The sequence below is a fragment of the Gorilla gorilla genome, chromosome 2 (assembly GCF_029281585.2).
Source record: "Gorilla gorilla gorilla isolate KB3781 chromosome 2, NHGRI_mGorGor1-v2.1_pri, whole genome shotgun sequence".
Classification (NCBI taxonomy): domain Eukaryota; kingdom Metazoa; phylum Chordata; class Mammalia; order Primates; family Hominidae; genus Gorilla; species Gorilla gorilla.
In genome coordinates, this window is record NC_086017.1 from 211,187,913 (window position 1) to 211,205,870 (window position 17,958).

Here is a 17,958-nt window from a genome sequence, read left to right on the forward strand (position 1 = left end):
AGTTCGACACCAGCCTGGCCAGCATGCTGAAACCCCGTCCCTCCTAAAAATACAAAAATTAGCCAGGCGTGGTGGCAGGCGCCTGCAATCCCAGCTACTCAGGAGGCTGAAGCAGGAGAATCACTTGAACCCAGGAGGCGGAGGTTGCAGTGAGCTGAGATCACGCCACTGCACTTCAGCCTGAGTGACAGAGCAAGACTCCGTCTCAAAAAAAAAAAAAAAATACAATGGGAAGAAATGGGGGCTATTTTCTGAGTCTCACTCAGGCTCCCTGCCCTACCACCTTTCAATATCTCCTGGAATTTTTATTCTTGTATACGGGTAGAGGTAGCAGTAGGGAGATCATTATACTTTTTTTAAAGTATTTAATAACATTTTGTTTGTTTGTTTTTTTCAGACAAAGTCTCGCTCTGTGGCCCAGGCTGGAGTGCAATGGCACGATCTCACTGCAACCTCTCTCTCCCTGGTTCAAGCCATTCTCCTGCCTCAGCCTCCCGAGTAGCTGGGATTACAGGCGCCCCCACCATGCCCGGCTAATTTTTGTATTTTTAGTAGAGACAGGGTTTCGCCATGTTGGCCAGGCTGGTTTTGAACTTCTGACCTCAGGTGATCCGTCTGCCTCGGCCTCCCAAAGTGCTGGGATTACAGGCGTGAGCCACCACACCCAGCAATAAAGTTTTTAATAAAATGTTTTCATATTATGATCAGCACTTTATCCCTCCCCCACCCCAAAATGATTCCTAAAAAGTAACAGGAAGCTTTTCAGTTTTTTTTAACAAAAAAATATGGGTTGGGGGGAATGATATAACCAAGCATCACAGTTTCCACAGAGCAAAAAAGCAACGCACTAGAACTTCCAGATGCAAAGCTATAACCATGAAGACTTAAAATACTAGTCCTCCAAAACTGGAAGTCTAAAATTTAGATAAATTTCTCTGTGAACTGTCAAAAGTAATTACTATACTAAATTTGTTGGGAATTTTTATGAATAAATTATATAATTACCATGAGATTTTCTACATTCCACAGCAGTGGCTGTCCAGCTTCAGCAGGCGTCAGACTGACCTGGAGGGCTTGTTAAAACAGACTGCTCAGCCCTACCCTGGAATTTCTGATACCACGTGTCTGAGGTAACATCCAATAATGTAAACCTCTAAAAACTTCCTAGGTGATGACATTGCTGCTGGCCTGGGAACCACTTCCAGAACAGTGCTCTGTGGTAGCTACCGTGTGCCCAAGAGAACTGTATACTGGCAGAAGAGGTCAAGATTTCTAGTCCAAGAAAATGGTTTGAATATTTACAACTAAGAGCAATAGTTGTTTCCTCCTGAAAGAAACTAAATGATTGTGTGTGTAATGATCTCTGTGTGTCTCTGTGACCCACATTTGGAAATTGTACTAAGAAACTTGAACATAATATTACTAAGAAGTTGCAACTGTGATATAGTTGCAGGAAGGTTTCTTCCTCCAGAAAAATATGAGAATAAAAATACTTCAAACCTTTGATACATACTCTAATAAAATAACAAGAAAAATGGAAAGTTACGGGTCACACCAAGACCTCAGGAAACGTAAAGAACTGCCTTTTGGACACGGCAGCATAATGTAACAGCAAGAAATTCACTGCATTCTGCAAAGACCACAGTTGCTCACAGAAGCACAGGTTCTGTGAACTAATTAAGTACTATGTATTCTAAATGATAAAATTATTTTACCTTGAAATTAAGTAATGGCTGTTAGGTTACCTAGTATGTTAGTTTAAGTAAATCAGGTTTATGCTAGAAAGTCATTATGCATATATTTCATAAGTAATCCTTTGTTTAAAGAAAGAAAATACATCCTTGATGAAAGTAGCCTTGAATTATCTGCTGAATATGGACAGGAAATCAGGCTGACTATACTGAGTAAACGCAGGTAAGTAAAATTTAGGAACCTTCCAATATATGGGCTCAGCGGCATCACAAAAAGGAGACTTATTAAAAATGACCAATCACAAGGTGACATTTAAATGTTGATGTTTCTAAAGCTTTTGATGGTATTTTAATTCAAAATATATTTTGGTATAATATATACTAACACAGCACATAAAATGTGTCTATGCTGGGAATGAAAATGGGAAAAGTTGGTAACACAGATCATACATGAGTATCAATCGAAAAGCTTCTATATTAGGATAAGAAAAGAATTTGGTCAAATAGGGGTTAAAATTGACCATATTCACGATTTTGAAAGGCTCCTGCTCCTTCAGATGAAATAAGCTAAACAGTCTTTATTGTTATCTGGTATCAGTTTCTGTGTGGAATGTTATACAATGAGCTCCAGGAGACAGGCTGCAGTCCTGGGTCCTACTGCTCACTAAAAGGAACCAAGGCTCCTTAAAGATAACTGCTTTGTTAGGAGAGGGGAAAACAAGATGAACCTAGAAAATTGTTTTGCTTTTGGAATATAATTTCCAGGTTATCAGTAGTAATCAACGTTGGAGCGGGAAAGAAATTTTGCCACACATGGTTTAAGCAATGATATGTGAGTATGGAATGCAGCAGGCAGTCAGTCGTCAACATTCTGAATCTCTCAGATTCAAAAAGATCCTAAAAAGGTAACATGCAGGGTACTATGAAAAAATCAATACATATTATGAAAAATCCCCCTTCTTGTGTGAAAAAAGGAGTGGAAGCCAGGCGCAGTGGCTCACACCTGTAATCCCAGCACTTTGGGAGGCCAAGGCGGGTGGATCACTAGGTCAAGATATCGAGACCATCCTGGTCAACATTGTGAAACCCCATCTCTACTAAGAATACAAAAATTAGCAGCCGGGCGTGGTGGCTCACGCCTGTAATCCCAATGCTTTGGGAGGCTGAGGTGGGTGGATCACTAGGTCAGGAGTTCGAGACCAGCCTGGCCAACATGGTGAAACCCTGTCACTACTGAAAATACAAAAATTAGCCGGGCGTGGTTGGAGGCGCCTGTAATCCCAGCTACTTGGGAGGCTGAGGCAGGTGAATCATCTGAACCTGGCAGGTGAATCATCTGAATCTGGCAGGTGAATCATCTGAACCCGGAAGGTGGAGGCTGCAGTGAGCCGAGATCACACCATTGCACTCCAGCCTGGGTGACAGGGCAAGACTCCATCTCAAAATAAATAAATAAATAAATAAAATTAGCCAGGTGTGGTGGCACACACCTGTAGTCCCAGCTACTCGGGAGGCTGAGGCAGGAGAATCACTTGAACCCGGGAGGTAGAGGTTGCAGTGAGCCAAGATCACACCACTGCACTCCAGCCTAGGTGACAGAGTAAGACTCTGTCTCAAAAAAATAAAAAAGAAAAAAAAAAGGAGTGGATAATCGAGGTACAGATAAATTCTATTGGAAATGTCTTTAAGTTCTATTTGTCATTCTTACATTAGAAAATAAGGAAGTGTTTACTAACTGCAAGTATTATGATAAAACAGCAAAATTAACAAATCTGTGATGGTCACTGTTGATTGGACCACGATAATGTCTGTAGTTTTCCTCGTGTTACTAAACATTGTCTTCACAAGCAAGATAAGCAGCTGAGCAAGTAACAGTCTTTTAAAAGTAGGTACTAGAAACAAATACACCAATGAGAAGTAGAGCCCTGTTTCTGGTATAACAATTTTGGGTGGAAAGCCCCAGTCCTCAGGATAGGAGTGAGGACAAGATAATTGAGCTCTGGATACACGATGGGATTTCTGCACTCTGGATCCTTACCATACCTACTAGGATGACATACGAAGGTTTTTTTATTTTCCAGTATAACTTAAGGAGGGGTGCAGCTGAGGCAAGGCACAGTCTAAAAGGACTTGCTAACATCAAACTCTAGCCATGTACATATCCATGATATGTTCAGCACATCATATCCTAGGAACAAGGCAACTGGTGTCATAACTTTCTTCTTTGCTTATTGCCACCCACAAAGTGGGTCTTTTTTTTTTTTCTTTTTTTGAGACAGGGTCTTACTCTGTCGCCCACTGCAGTGGCACAATCTTGGCTCACTGCAACCTCCACCTCTGGGGTTTGAGCTATTCTCCCACCTCAGCCTCCCTAGTACCTAGAACTAACTAGAGGTGCACGCCACCACGCCTGGCTAATTTTTGTATTTTTTGGTAGAGATGGGGTTTCACCATGTTGGTCAGGCTGGTCTCGAACTCCTGACCTCAACTGATCCACCTGCCTCAGCCCCCCAAAGCATTGGGATTACAGGCATGAGCCACCACACCCGGTCTCTTTTCATTTTTTAATAGACTGATGTTGAAAGTATTCAATTTGGTCGCCCCATGTCATATGGGTTAAATTAACTAAGGCCAATTATTTACTTACTGAGACCCTTTGGAAAAAGAATTACCTGGTTAACGTTACAGCAGTGCTCCTTAAGCTGAAATGCAAATGCAGATTCTTATTCCGAGATGAGGCCTGCAATTCTGCATTTCTCACAAGGTCCCGCGAACCTTCTATGGCATGCCATAGAACCAGATGTGAAAAACCACTATCCTCCAAAATAACTTTTAGAGTAAAGGAGCAAATTCTTTTTTTTTTTTTTTTTTTAAACAGTCTCACTCTTTGGCCTACGCTAGAGTGCAGTGGTGCAATCTCAGCTCACTGCAACCTCCACCTCCCAGGTTCAAGTGATTCTCATGCCTCAGCCTCCCAAGTAGCTGGGATTACAGGCGCAAATCACCACACCTGGCTAAAGTAGCAAATTCTAAGGAAATGTTTTTCAAGTGGTTCTTAACTACCTGCACCTAGTACCATCAGGATGCTTGTTAAAAATGTAGTTTAATGGACTCCACCCCAGATCTCCTGAATCTCTCTAGTAATCAGACCCAGGGATGTGTATTTTTTAAAAAGAGCCCCAGGTGATTTTATGCACAACACTAAAGCCTGAGAATCAATGTGCTACAGCTTGTCACTTGATAATAGATGGCCAGAAGCCACAAATTTTCTAGGCTAAAAGAAGCATGACCACATTATCTGACTAAGATTTTCCTTACACAAGTGAGACATATAACTACCAAAGTTGAAAACACTGGATAAACAGAGAAAGCCTCCTTCACTACATATAAGGTTTAACATTTTTATTCCTTTTATTATAATCAATGAATCCATTGTGAAAGTTCCCAAATACCTAGAAGTTGACATTTATTTTGAGGAAACAACTCTTAGCACATGTAACATCATTTCTCTTATCCTCTATGACACCAATTTTAAAAGTTCTGAATGCTTGACTTTTTCACACCAAAGAGAAGCATACTCACTAGTATTATCCTTGAGAATGTTCTGATTGAAATTCCCAGGGTCCCCACTGAAACCAGTTACTTTATACAGCAGGCAGGTGTCACTGTTCCGAAGCTATGAAAGTGAACAGGCTCTCAATCACTTCTTTTCGCTTTATCATTCACCCATCCATTCATTCAACAAATACTCAAAAGTTATATGCCAACAAACTGGATAACTCAGAAGAAACGCATAAATTCCTAGGAACACACAACCTCCCAAGATTGAATCATGAAGAAACAGAAAATCTGAACAGATTAATGAGTAAGGATTGAATCAGTAACAGTCTCTCACCAAAGAAAAGCCATGGTTTCACTGCTGAATTCTACCAAGCATATGAAGAACTAATAACAATCCTTCTCGAACTCTTAAAAAAACTAAAGAGAAGGGAATACTTCCAAACGCATTTTACGAGGCCAGCATTACCCTGATACCAAAGCTAGACACAAAAAATAAAATTACAAGCCACTATCACTGATGAACACACATGGAAAAATCTTCAACAAAATATAACACAGCAAGAAGGCCCTCACTAGATGGCAGCACCTAGATCTTGGTCTTTCCAACCTCCAAAATTGTGAGCCAACAAATTTCTACTCATAAATTACTCAGTCTGTGGTATGCTGTTATAGCAGCACAAAATGGACTAAGACACCACTCTAATCCCTGGAACTGTGAATACAGGATCTCATACCCTGAGTATCTTCCTTATGTGGAAGAGGGGATTTTGCAGATGTAATGAAGTCTACTAATCAGTTGACTTTAGAATTAATCAAAAGAGGCACAATCTTGGCAAACCCAGTCTCATCACATCAACCCTCTGGACAGCAGCAGCAGAGGAAGTCTGAGAAACTGGAAGCATGAGAAGTGTTTGATGACACACCAATGCTGGCTTGAGGATGGAGGGGGCCATGTTGTAAGAATACAGGTGGCATCCAGGACCTGAGAGTGGCCTGAGGCTGACAACCAGAAAGGAAATAAGAACCTCAGTTTTATAACCACAAAGACTGAATTCTGCCAAAACTCGAATGAGCTTGGAAGCAAACTGTTCCCCAAAGCCTCCAGATAAAAGCCCATCCTGACAACACATTAATTTCAGTCTTGTGAAACCTTGAGTTCAGCTGAGTCCAGACTCCTAACCTATAGAACTATAGTAAATGGATGCTGTTTTAAGCTGCTAAATTTGTAATAATTTGCTATTTAGCAACAGAAAACTAATATACCTCCTTCAAGAAGCTGCCAATCTAGTAGAAGAAAAGATGATATTGTTTACTGTGACAATAAAAAAATGTGCACAGGGTATTAAGAAAACAATAAGTGCCTAACTGGGGAGGAGGGATGGTAGAGAGAAAGGAAGAGAATTTAAAAAGAGATGGCCAAAAAGAAGAGGTGCCATGAGAAATACATGAGTTAACAATGAAGAAGTTAGCCTCAACAAAAGTAGAACATAAATGAAGAAAAGTGAATAAATCATAAACGTACAATTCAATTTTTTAAAAGTATAACATGAACAACCATATAATCACCACCAAGGTCATGAAACAGAGTATTTCCAGTACTTCAGAAATATATCCCTGACTCCCAACCCAAAGCCCCCTTTCCTAATCACAGCTTTTTCCTTCTCCCCTAGAGGTAACCATTATCCTGATTTTTATGGCAATTATTTCCTTTTCTTTGTACTTTTAGCACTTATATTTTTTGTTTTTGAACTTTACTAAATATATTTGCACTGTATATATTATGCTTCACACTTCACTTTCTCGACATTATGTTTCTAAGGTTCATTCCTGCAACTGCATATAGTTATAGCTCATTCATTTTCTTGTCTTTTTTTTTTGAGATGGAGTCTCACTCTGTTGCCCAGGCTGGAGTGCTGTGGTGTGATCTCAGCTCACTGCAACCTCTGCCTCCCAGGTTCAAGCGATTCTCCTGTCTCAGCCTTCTGAGTAGCTAAAATTACAGGCGCCCAGCACCACACCCGGCTAATTTTTTGTATTTTTAGTAGAGACGGGGTTTCACCATGTTGGTCAGGCTGGTCTCGAACTCCTGACCTTGTGATCCACCCACCTTAAACTCCCAAAGTGCTGAGATTACAGGTGTGAGTCACCGCACTTGGCCAGCTCATTTTCACACAATTGATTTATCCATTCTACTGGTGATCATCACTTAAGTTGTTTCTATTTTGTCAAATATGAATAATGCTATGGACAGTCTTATCATACTATATATCCTGGTACACATACACACAACTTTCTCTGAGGGATTTATCTCAAGAGTGGAATTTCTGAGTCACAGAATATGTGTATTTTAAATCTTCCTGGATCGTTCCAGAGCATTTTCAAAGTTGAGGCACCAATTCACACTCCCACAAGCTCCCACAGCATCGTATGAGTGTCTCCACTGCTCCATGTTCTTTCCAGTACTTGGAATCATCAACTTGTAAAGTAGTACCCACTGTGGTTTTATTTTTCATTCTCTTGATTACTGATGAGGTTCAGCACCTTTTCAAATATTTATTGGCCACTTGGAATTCCTCTTTAGTAAAGTACTAGTTCAAGTGTTTTCTCAGTTTTCTACTGGATTGTCTTTTTCTTACTTGTGTATAGACATTCTTAAATATTCTGGATCTAATCTGTTGCATTTATTGGAAATCTTAAGAAGACTGTGGCTTACCTTCCCACTCTCTATGATATGAAAATCATTTTTAAAAAACTGTGGGTTTTTTTTTTTTTTTTTTGAGACAGAGTCTCACTCTGTCGCCTAGGCTGGAGTGGAGTATAGTGGCGCGATCAGCGTGATCTTGGCTCATTGCAACCTCCACCACTGGGGTTCAAGCGATTCTCCTGCCTCAGCCTCCCGAGTAGCTGGGATTACAAACACCTGCCAGCACGCCTGGCTAATTTTTTTTTTTTTGTAGTTTTAGTAGAGACAGGGTTTCACCATCATGGCCAGGCTCGTCTTGAACTTCTGACCTCATGATCCACCTGCCTCGGCCTCCCAAAGTGCTGGGATTACAGGCATGAGCCACTGCACCCGGCCTGTTCTTTTGTTTTTTGTTTTTGTTTTTGTTTTGAGAGGGAGTCTCACTCTGCTGCCCAGGCTGGAGTGCAGTGATGTGATCTCGGCTCACTGCAACCTCTGCCTCCCGGGATAAGCAATTCCTCTGCCTCAGCCTCCCGAGTAGCTGAAGCTGGGATTACAGGCACGTGCCACCACAGCCAGCTAATTTTTTGTATTTTTAGTAGAGATGGGGTTTCGCCATGTTGGTCAGGTTGGTCTCAAACTCCTGATCTCAGGTGATCCACCCACCTTAACCTCACAAAGTGCTGGGATTACAGGCATGAGCCACCGCGCCTAGCCAAAAACCTGTTTTTAATGGGAAAATCTATTACCCAGTTTTTAAATAAGAAATCAGTTAAACCGTTTAAATCCAAGGTTTAAGACTTCCTTCAAACAATAAAAATTTAGAAATTGTGAAGAGCAAAGAAGAAAGTTAAAAGTGAATAAGGAAATGCTTTACATTTTTACTACTAGTTTGATTCTAAAATTAGTCACACTGCATTTGATATTGCCGGCTGCTTCAGGAATTCAAAATAATATTCCTTTGTGTGAATTACCACACTGACCATACATTTTTCCCAAGCGCACCTGGGATATTTTACAGAGGAACTGGAAAGAACACGAAACATGTATATAACCACACCACTTAAAGTCATACTTGATGTTCTAACATGAAGTAACGTTAACCATCCAGCTCCCAAGTATAGCCACTGTAAAAGGAACTGGAACCTGGGAACTCCTCGGCCCCAGCACTGCTGCCACTCCCGTACTCTCAAAACTGGTTCAGTGGTCCTCTATGGTTCATCTTCTCGCCTCCCCTAAAGAAACCATCCTACTACCTCCCCTTCCCTTTTAAGACCAATCTCAGGGGAGTCTAACCTAACTTCCTGCAGTGATGAGAGAGTTCTATTATCTGTGCTGTCCAGTATGACAGAGAGGAGGTTGGTCCAAGGTGCTGTCCAAAATGACATATGTGGCTACTGAGCACTTGAAATGTGGCTGGTGCAAATGAAGAACCAAGTTTTAAATTTCTATTTTAATAACCACTTACGGCTAGTTGCTACCATACTACACAGCACAGTTCTAGAAAAATTCATAGTGCATATACTGTGACTGTTACAAAATAGACATAAACAAGGATCCAAGAAAAACACAATCTCAAATTAAGACCTGGTACTCTAGTCCGTATTTCCAAGACTAATGAAACCATAATTTTGTGAGTTACAGACTGCCTCCTTGGAAAATTAAATGGCATTTTAGCAGTCCTCATTCTTCTTACCTAGAAAGTATTCATTTCTTGAAAATTTTAATTCTCATAGCTCCAATGACACTGCATTACTTTGGCTCACCCGCCACATGTCAATGTTTCCTTTTTCTGTGTGTAATCGTAGTCCACCTGCCCACAGCATCCTGCTCTCACCTGTAGGCTTTACCCCAACGCTGAGTCTTTGCTTTCTCGTTTTCTGTATTTCATTCAAGAGTTTTCTTCAGGCTTCAGCTATGACTCTTATTTGCCTTGTGTAAAACAGTATCACCTCACTATACAACCTTAAGAATATCATTTAATCTGAGATTGCTTCTCTCTCATTTATTTATTTATTTTATTTTTTTTTTGAGACAGGGCTCACTGTTGCCCACACTGGAGAGCAGTGGCGCGACCTCCGCTCACTGCAGCCTCAATCTCCCAGACTCAAGCGATTCTCCCACCTCAGCTTCCCAAGTAGCTGGGACTACAGATGCATTCCACCACAACTGTCTAATTTTTGTATTTTTTTTAAGAGACGAGGTTTGCGATGTTGCCCAGGCTGGTCTCCATCTCCTGGGCTCAAGTGATCCACCCGCCTCAGCCTCCCAAAGTGTTAAAGTGCTAGGGTTACAGGCGTGAGCCACTGCACCCAGCTTCAGATTGCTTCTCATTTGTGAAATAACTTAGAAGGTCACTATGGTTCCTTCTGGTTTTAGGATTTTTCTGGTTTTGTTTTTTTGTTTGTTTGTTTTGTTTTTTTTGTTTTTTTGAGACGGAGTCTCGCTGTGTTGCCCGTGCTGGAGTGCAGAGGCGCCATCTCAGCTCACTGCAACCTCCACCTCCCCGGCACAAGCGATTCCCCTGCCTGTCTCCTGAGTAGCTGGGATTATAGGTGCCTGCCAACGGCACCCAGCTATTTTTTGTATTTTTAGTGGGTTTCACCATGTTGGGCAGACTGGTCTCAAACTCCTCACCTCAGGTGATCCACCTGCCTCGGCCTCCCAAAGTGCTGGGATTACAGGCATGAGCCACTGCGCCCGGGCCTAGTTTTAGGATTCTATGAATTCTAGTACAGGCCTAGTTACTGAATCTTTTTTCTGTTTTTGTTTTTTCCCAGACTGGTTCCTCTTTCCACCTTTTAAAATGCTGGTATCTCCCTGAGTTGACAGTGCCTACCTTTTCCATTCTCTACGTCCTTCCTCCAAGAATCTTATAAACTCTCACTATGACTCTCTTGAATTTATTCCATAGCCTTAATTAACGTCACTCTACATCCTTTTTTTTTTTTTTTTTTTTTTGAGACAGTTTTGCTCGTTGCCCAGTCTGGAGTGCAATGGCGTGATCTCAGCTCACTGCAACCTCCACTTCCAGGGTTCAAGAAATTCTCCTGCCTCAGCCTCCCAAGTAGCTGCGATTACAGCCATGCACCACCACGCCCAGCTAATTTTTTGTATTTTTAATAGAGATGGGGTTTCACCATGTTGGCCAGGCTGGTCTTGAACTCCTGACATCGGGTGATCTGCCCACCTCGGCCCCCAAAAGTGCTGCGATTACAGGCGTGTGCTACCATGCCCAGCTAGTTTTTTGTATTTTTAGTAGAGACAGGGTTTCACCATGTTGGCCAGGCTGGTCTTGAACTCCTGATCTCGTGATCCACCCACCTCAGCCTCCTAAAGTGTCACTCTACATTCTAAAGCTCTAGTTTCTATTTGTCCCACATGATTCACTAGATGTGCTACCAACCCTTCAAAGATATTGGGCAAACCAAAGAAATTACAGGAACCCAACTTGTTGGTATAATTATTGATCAATAACACAAATTTTAGGGTCAAATGTATCAGAAATTGAATCCTAGTTTTGTCACTTATTAGCTGGGAGACCTTGATCAAATTATTTAATCTCCTGAGCCTCAATTTTCTCACACGTAAAATGGGGTCAAAAATAGTATTTACGACTTACTATGGTTGTTTTTGTTCATGTTATAGATAGACACACACACACACACAGCTTAGCACAATACCTGGAATACGTTAAGACCTCAATAAATGTTAGCTACTATTATAAGCAATAGCATTACCATCTTTCTAGTCTTACGGGTTTAACAGTTATCTTGGACTCCTTCTAACCTTTTTTAAATAAATTCAATCAGCATTTGTACATTTTCATTTTCCAGTATGATCTCAGTGTACCAGGATTTCATTCCCTCACAGCTTTCTGTTATGCAGCTACCCAACCAGATTACTAGATTTAAAAATATCCGTAAGGCCTCATTTTTGTTTCCTCTACATTACCCAGCATAATGCCTAAAACATAGTAGTTGTGCTATTATTGCACAATTCAAACAATCCTTCCACCCGTCTATCTCCCCAGTAGATCCCTTGAGTTCTGTCAGGGCAGGGAGTGTCTGGGTCCTCTTCATACATACACCGATAACTGCCGAAGTCCTTTAGTCACTAAATGTCTGTTGAATGAATGCTGACCTCTAAAGCTACTGGCTGTCTAGCTTCCTCATATATGAAAGGCAGCTCTTATATTCTCTAATCCAATAATTTATTTTGACCAAATTTGTCTCACCACAATATCATCATGGGCAGTTTCACTGTATTAGTCAGGACCTTTTTATCATCAAAAAATTCTGGCCGGGTGCGGTGGGTCACACCTGTAATCCCAGCACTTTGAGAGGCCAAGGCGGGCGGATCACAAGGTCAGGAGATCGAGACCAGCCTGGCCAATATGGTGAAACCTCATCTCTACTAAATATATAAAAATTAGCCAGGTGTGGTGGCGGGCGCCTGTAGTCCCAGCTACTCAGGAGGCTGAGGCAGGAGAATCACTTGAACCCAGGAGAAAGAAGTTGCGGTGAGCCGAGATCATCCCACTGCACTCCAGCCTGGGTGACAGAGCGAGACTCCATCTCAAAAACAAACAAATAAACAAAAACAAAACAAAAAAAAACTTTTTTATTCACCTTAAGCAGAAAGAAGAATTTATTAGCTCACATAATTTGAAGGTACAGAGATAGCACTGACTTTAGGCATGGCGGCTGACCCAAAGGTACAAACACTGCCATCAGAACTTCCATCTTTTGGCTCTGCTTCCCACCTATTGCTAACTTCCAGGCTCACATCCTATTCTCTCAGCAACCCCAGGGCTCAAAGCATGCCTCTTTCTCAATAGTTCAACAAAAAATTCAGTTACTCATGTGTGCTGATTGCAAAATGGGCCCACCTCTGAACCATCACTATGGCCAGAGCAATGGACTATATACTGACTGACCATTAGCTAGGCCTGAGTCACTGGCATACTCTATGCCAGGGTGGGGTTCATATAACTGAGAGGGGTGGTTCCCTAGGAAAATTGGAGTACTGTTACCAGAAGGGACTGAATGATGGACTGGCAAAATTAACTGATGTCCCTTATACTCTTAACATTTTTTGCGTGCTGTCCACCACTGCCTAAAATAGCTTTCCTTCTTGTTTCTGCTTGCCCAAATCCAAGTTATATCCTTTCTGCTTCAAGAAGTCTTCTGTGATGTCTTCTAAGACTTTCCTTGTCCACTGGATCAAGTCACCCATTCCCAAATAAATATTCCCCTTTTCCAAAAGATTAATATTTTTCTTTTTTCTTTTTTTTTTTTGAGACAGCACTTACTCTGTCACCCAGGCTGGAGTGCAGTGGCACAATCTCAGCTCACTGCAACCTCCGCCTCCTGGGTTCAAGCGAGTCTCGTGCCTCAGCCTCTCAAGTAGTTGGGATTACAGGCACCCGCCATCACGCCTGGCTAATTTTTGTATTTTTAGTTGAGACCGGGTTTCACCATGTTAGCCAAGCTGGTCTGGAACTTCCGATCTCAGGTGATCTGCCCGCCCTGGCCTCCCAAAGTGCTGGGATTATAGGTGAGAGCCACCGGGCCCAACCAGATTAACCTTTCAAAATAAACAGCACAGAAAGTCTCAAGAAAACGTTCCCAATAAGTTCAAAATCATGTCTAATTATAAATATGGGCAATATATGCTGTTCCCTAGGATATGAATGGTAGACAACAGCTCTACCATGTACATGCTACACATTATGAAAAAACAGTATGCGAGGCAACTTTTATATATTAGCATTCAACTAATTTTACTTGGCTTTAAATTTTCTATAAGGTCTAAGCATACCTAATAACTACCATAAGTTGGTCCCAAATTAATCAAAGTACCTGCCATAAAAACAGACTATGGCTTTTGGAGTCACCTCAAACTAGACTAAACTCCTGGCTAGCACCCTCTCCTCTGTCCTTTAGCCACAGATCTTTGAGCAAATTAGTGAACATCTCTAAATGCTGGTTTCCACCATCTGTAAAAACAGGAACAGCAACACCTACTTCTATATGAAGAGGTTGCATGGTACAGTGGAAAGAACAGAGTTAGATGAACCTGGGCCAAAATCCTACCACTGATACTACATAGTGGTGATAGCTATAACCTGGGCCAAAATCCTACCAGTGATACTATATAGTGGTGATAGCTATAACCTGGGCCAAAATCCTACCAGTGATACTATATAGTGGTGATAGCTGTAACCTGGGCCAAAATCCTACCAGTGATACTATATAGTGGTGATAGCTGTAACCTGGGCCAAAATCCTACCAGTGATACTATATAGTGGTGATAGCTGTAACCTGGGCCAAAATCCTACCAGTGATACTATATAGTGGTGATAGCTGTAACCTGGGCCAAAATCCTACCAGTGATACTATATAGTGGTGATAGCTATAACCTGGGCCAAAATCCCACCAGTGATACTACATAGTGGTGATAGCCATAGGACTTTCTCTAGGTGATCCCTCACATGTAAAGTGGGGATAGTATTTAATCCACAAATTATTGTGTGTATTTAACAAGGCAGTATATTTCAAAATATCTAACACAATGAATCACAAATAGTGAACACTCAATAAATGATGTCATTGGCATTAAATTATCTGTTTAAAACAATTCAGAGACTGGGTAATGAGAAAGGTCTGCCAAAGATTTTTTTTTATATTTCATAAGTGATATTACTACATGTTAGAAATGAATCTAGTCTAATAGCTTATAAAATACCTTGTAATCTTATTTTCTTTTTACACGTTTTGACCAGATGAAAAATCAACCAACAAAAAATGTGGTTTCTATACAAAACTATTAAAGTGTAGGCAACATCATACTTAAAAACTCAGAGCACAGTAAGGAAAAACCTCTTTGGTATTACTTATTATTCTTCATAAATGCACTTGGATTTTCTTAGTCAATAAAATATTTAAGGACTAAACACGGTGCTCCTAGAACTACTGAAAAGCAGGTGAGATAATGAGCTAGACAGACTCCTGTAATCAACTTGTTCTTTAGCTTCAGGCTTGATGTAGTAACAATGAAATGACTCACACCAATATGAAATCACTGTACCATATAGCCATCTCCTAAACAGAAGCAGGAAATTTGGGGTGTGAATGATAATTTTACATGCCGTCTACCAGAACACACACAAAAGGAAAGTGGCTGCTCTTATTTACCTTAGCAAGAAACTTTAAATCACTAAAAAATATTCAGTTCAACTGTTTCCAAAAAGAGATTAAATAAGCAGGCATTTAATTTCTTCTATTTTAAACTACAGCAAAAGTTTCTTTGGAAAGAATAGCTTCTTTAGTTTAACAGTTCTGTTTATTTTTCCAAAATGAGTGAATCATATGTAATACTTATAAACTTTTAATGACTGCAAAGCATAGAAAATGTGCTCAATCTAAGATTTTAAAATAAAATAAGACACAAAGTACTGCCAGCCGCAGTGGTTCACGCCTGCTCAATCTAAGATTTTAAAATAAAATAAGACACCAAGTACTGCCAGCCGCAGTGGCTCACGCCTGTAATCTCAACCTTTTGTAAGGCCGAGGTCGGCGGATAGCTTGAGCCCAGGAGTTGGAGACCAGCCTGGGCAACACAGCAAAACCCCGTCTCTACAAAAAAATACAAAATACTGGCCGGACGCGGTGGCTCACGCCTGTAATCCCAGCACTTTGGGAGGCCGAGGCGGGCGAATCACCTGAGGTCAGGAGTTCGAGACCTGCCTGGCCAAAATGGTGAAATCCCGTCTCTAATAAAAATCCAAAAATTAGCCGGGTGTGGTGGCGGGCGCCTGTAGTCCCAGCTACTCGGGAGGCTGAGGTGGGAGGATCACCTGAGCCTGGGAGGCAGAGGTTGCAATGAGCAGAGATTGTGTCATTCCACTCCAGCCTGGGAGACAAGAGCGAGATACCGTCTCAAAAAATACATATATATATTTTATATATAATATTTATATGTATATTTTATATATAAAATTAGCTGGGCGTGGTGGCGGCTGCCTGTAGTCCCAGCTACTCAGGAGGCTGAGGTGGGAGGATCACCTGAGCCCGGGAGGTCGAGGCTGCAGTGAGCAGTGATGACGGCACTGCAAACATGATGATGAACAACTCGGGCACCAGACACTGTTCGCCACAACTAAGAAAGCCAAATAATACCTACTTTCTTATTCTCTTTCCTGTGTTCGAAAACATACATAAAACGAAGTAATGCTTTAAAAAGGAATAGCAAGTACAGATATGTTAGACTATCTTTTCTAAGTAATTTGCTTCAACTTTTTTTTGGAGGACATGAGGAGTGGAAGAGGAAACTAATGGGAGTCGGAAGGTGGGCTCTAGTTATTTTTACAAGCGTATTTATTTTGTAAGTCAACTAGATGGAGGCGAAGAAAGACGTTCCAGCGTTCGGGTTCACTTCACACACACCCCAACACTTCTTTGGGGTTCACTTTAAACACACACACCCCAACCCTTCTCTCGGGTCCACTTTAAACACACACACACCCCAACACTTCTTTCGGGTCCACTTTAAACACACACCCCAACACTTCTTTCGGGTCCACTTTAAACACACGCTCCCCAACACTTCTTTCGAAAAAACTCCAGGGCTGAAGACCGACCCTTCCTGACAATGCAGCTCGTCCAGACACCCCTGCTACTCTGATCTGTGAAGAGCTCGCGCTAACGTTCCCGTCTTAGCAGGTCCATTCGGCACCCCAAATCCGAAAGGGCCTGCAGAAACCGGGGCGGGGCAAACCTCCGCCGTGGCACAAACTGATTTTCCTCAGAAAGCCTAAAAAATCATCCATCAATCACTCCAGCCCCCTTCCCCGAGAGATGCCGCCGCCCGCCGCCTCTCCCCAGGCTCTGGGTCTGGCGCAGGCCCGGAGGGCTGGCGCCGTCGGCTTCTCCCCGTTACCCGGGTCCGGACCCGGCGCCTACGGGACGAACTGCTGTAACTCCCCCGCATCCGCCTCCCCCGGCCGGAGCGGCTCCCGGCGCCCGGTCTCCCACGGGCAGAGACGCCCCCCGCCCCGCTCACCCGCCCGGGTGGTGTCCGTCAGGTCGTGGTTGGCCGCTCCCCGGGGAAACTCCCTCAGTTTCCGGCCGCTCAGGCTCAGCACCCCAGTGACCGCCGCCTCCTCCAGGGCTCGATCGAGAGAGCGGCTCCACGAACCCGGGCCAAAACCAGGGCCTGCCCCGGAGCTTGGGCCGCAGTGAACACCAGGGAGGTTACCTCCCGACGCTACCGTGCCAGAGTACTCGGCAGCCGCTGCCACAGCGACCAAGCCCGCGGCCGCCATTTCCCAGCCGACAACACTCGGGCCCGCCAGCTCAGCGCATGCGCGGCCGGACCGCTGGGTGGGCGGAGAAAGGGGCTCACGGACCGACCCCGGACGGTTCTCGTGATGGGCAGCACCGTGGTGCCCCCCGGCGCAGCCAGGCGCTTGCCCCCGCCCACATGATGCGCTTTTCAAGGGAAATTAAAACGGACCTCACAAATCCAGAGCAGCCCCCTACTCTAACCTCCCAGGGGCATTTCTAAAATGCCTCTACAAAAACATCTTTCAGGCAACGCTCCGCATCAAAACTTCTCCGCCTTGCTCCCTCAGTAGTGGATGATTCGACTAAGCATTAAATTAAGAATTTTTTTTTTTTTTGAGACAGAGTCTCGCTGTGTCGCCCAGGCTGGAGTGCAGTGGTGCGATCTCGGCTCAGTGCAACCTTTGCTTCCTGGGTTCAAGCTATTCTCCTGCCTCAGCCTCCCGAGTAGCTGGGACTACAGGCACGCCCCACCACACCCAGTTAATTTTTGTATTTTTAGTAGAGACGGGGTTTCACCATGTTGGCCAGGATGGTCTCGATCTCCTGACCTCAAGTGATCCGCCCGCCTCTGCCTCCCAAAGTGCTGGTATTACAGGCGTGAGCTACCGCGCCCGGCAAGGATTCTTTCTTAACACTGTTGCTGCAGAAACTTGGACAGTGAGAGGAAAAGACC

At 42.9% G+C, this 17,958-nt stretch overlaps 1 protein-coding gene across 18 annotated transcripts in view; it reads right to left on the reverse strand.

Moving 5' to 3' along the window:
- The window catches only part of LRCH3 (leucine rich repeats and calponin homology domain containing 3), a 101,397-nt gene extending 83,914 nt beyond the window's left edge, over positions 1 to 17,483 (reverse strand). For 17 of the 18 annotated variants that reach the window (XR_008678433.2, XR_008678431.2, XR_008678432.2 and 14 more), the window contains exon 1: positions 17,002 to 17,384. Coding sequence is in view for 12 of the 18 variants with exons in the window: in XM_063704550.1 (XP_063560620.1) it covers positions 17,002 to 17,263 (262 nt within the window). In the remaining 6 variants the exon portion in view is untranslated. Of the gene's footprint in view, positions 1 to 17,001 lie in introns of all 18 variants that reach the window. The other variant, XM_031013318.3, reaches the window with a different exon arrangement.
- Positions 17,484 to 17,958: the final 475 nt, after the last annotated feature.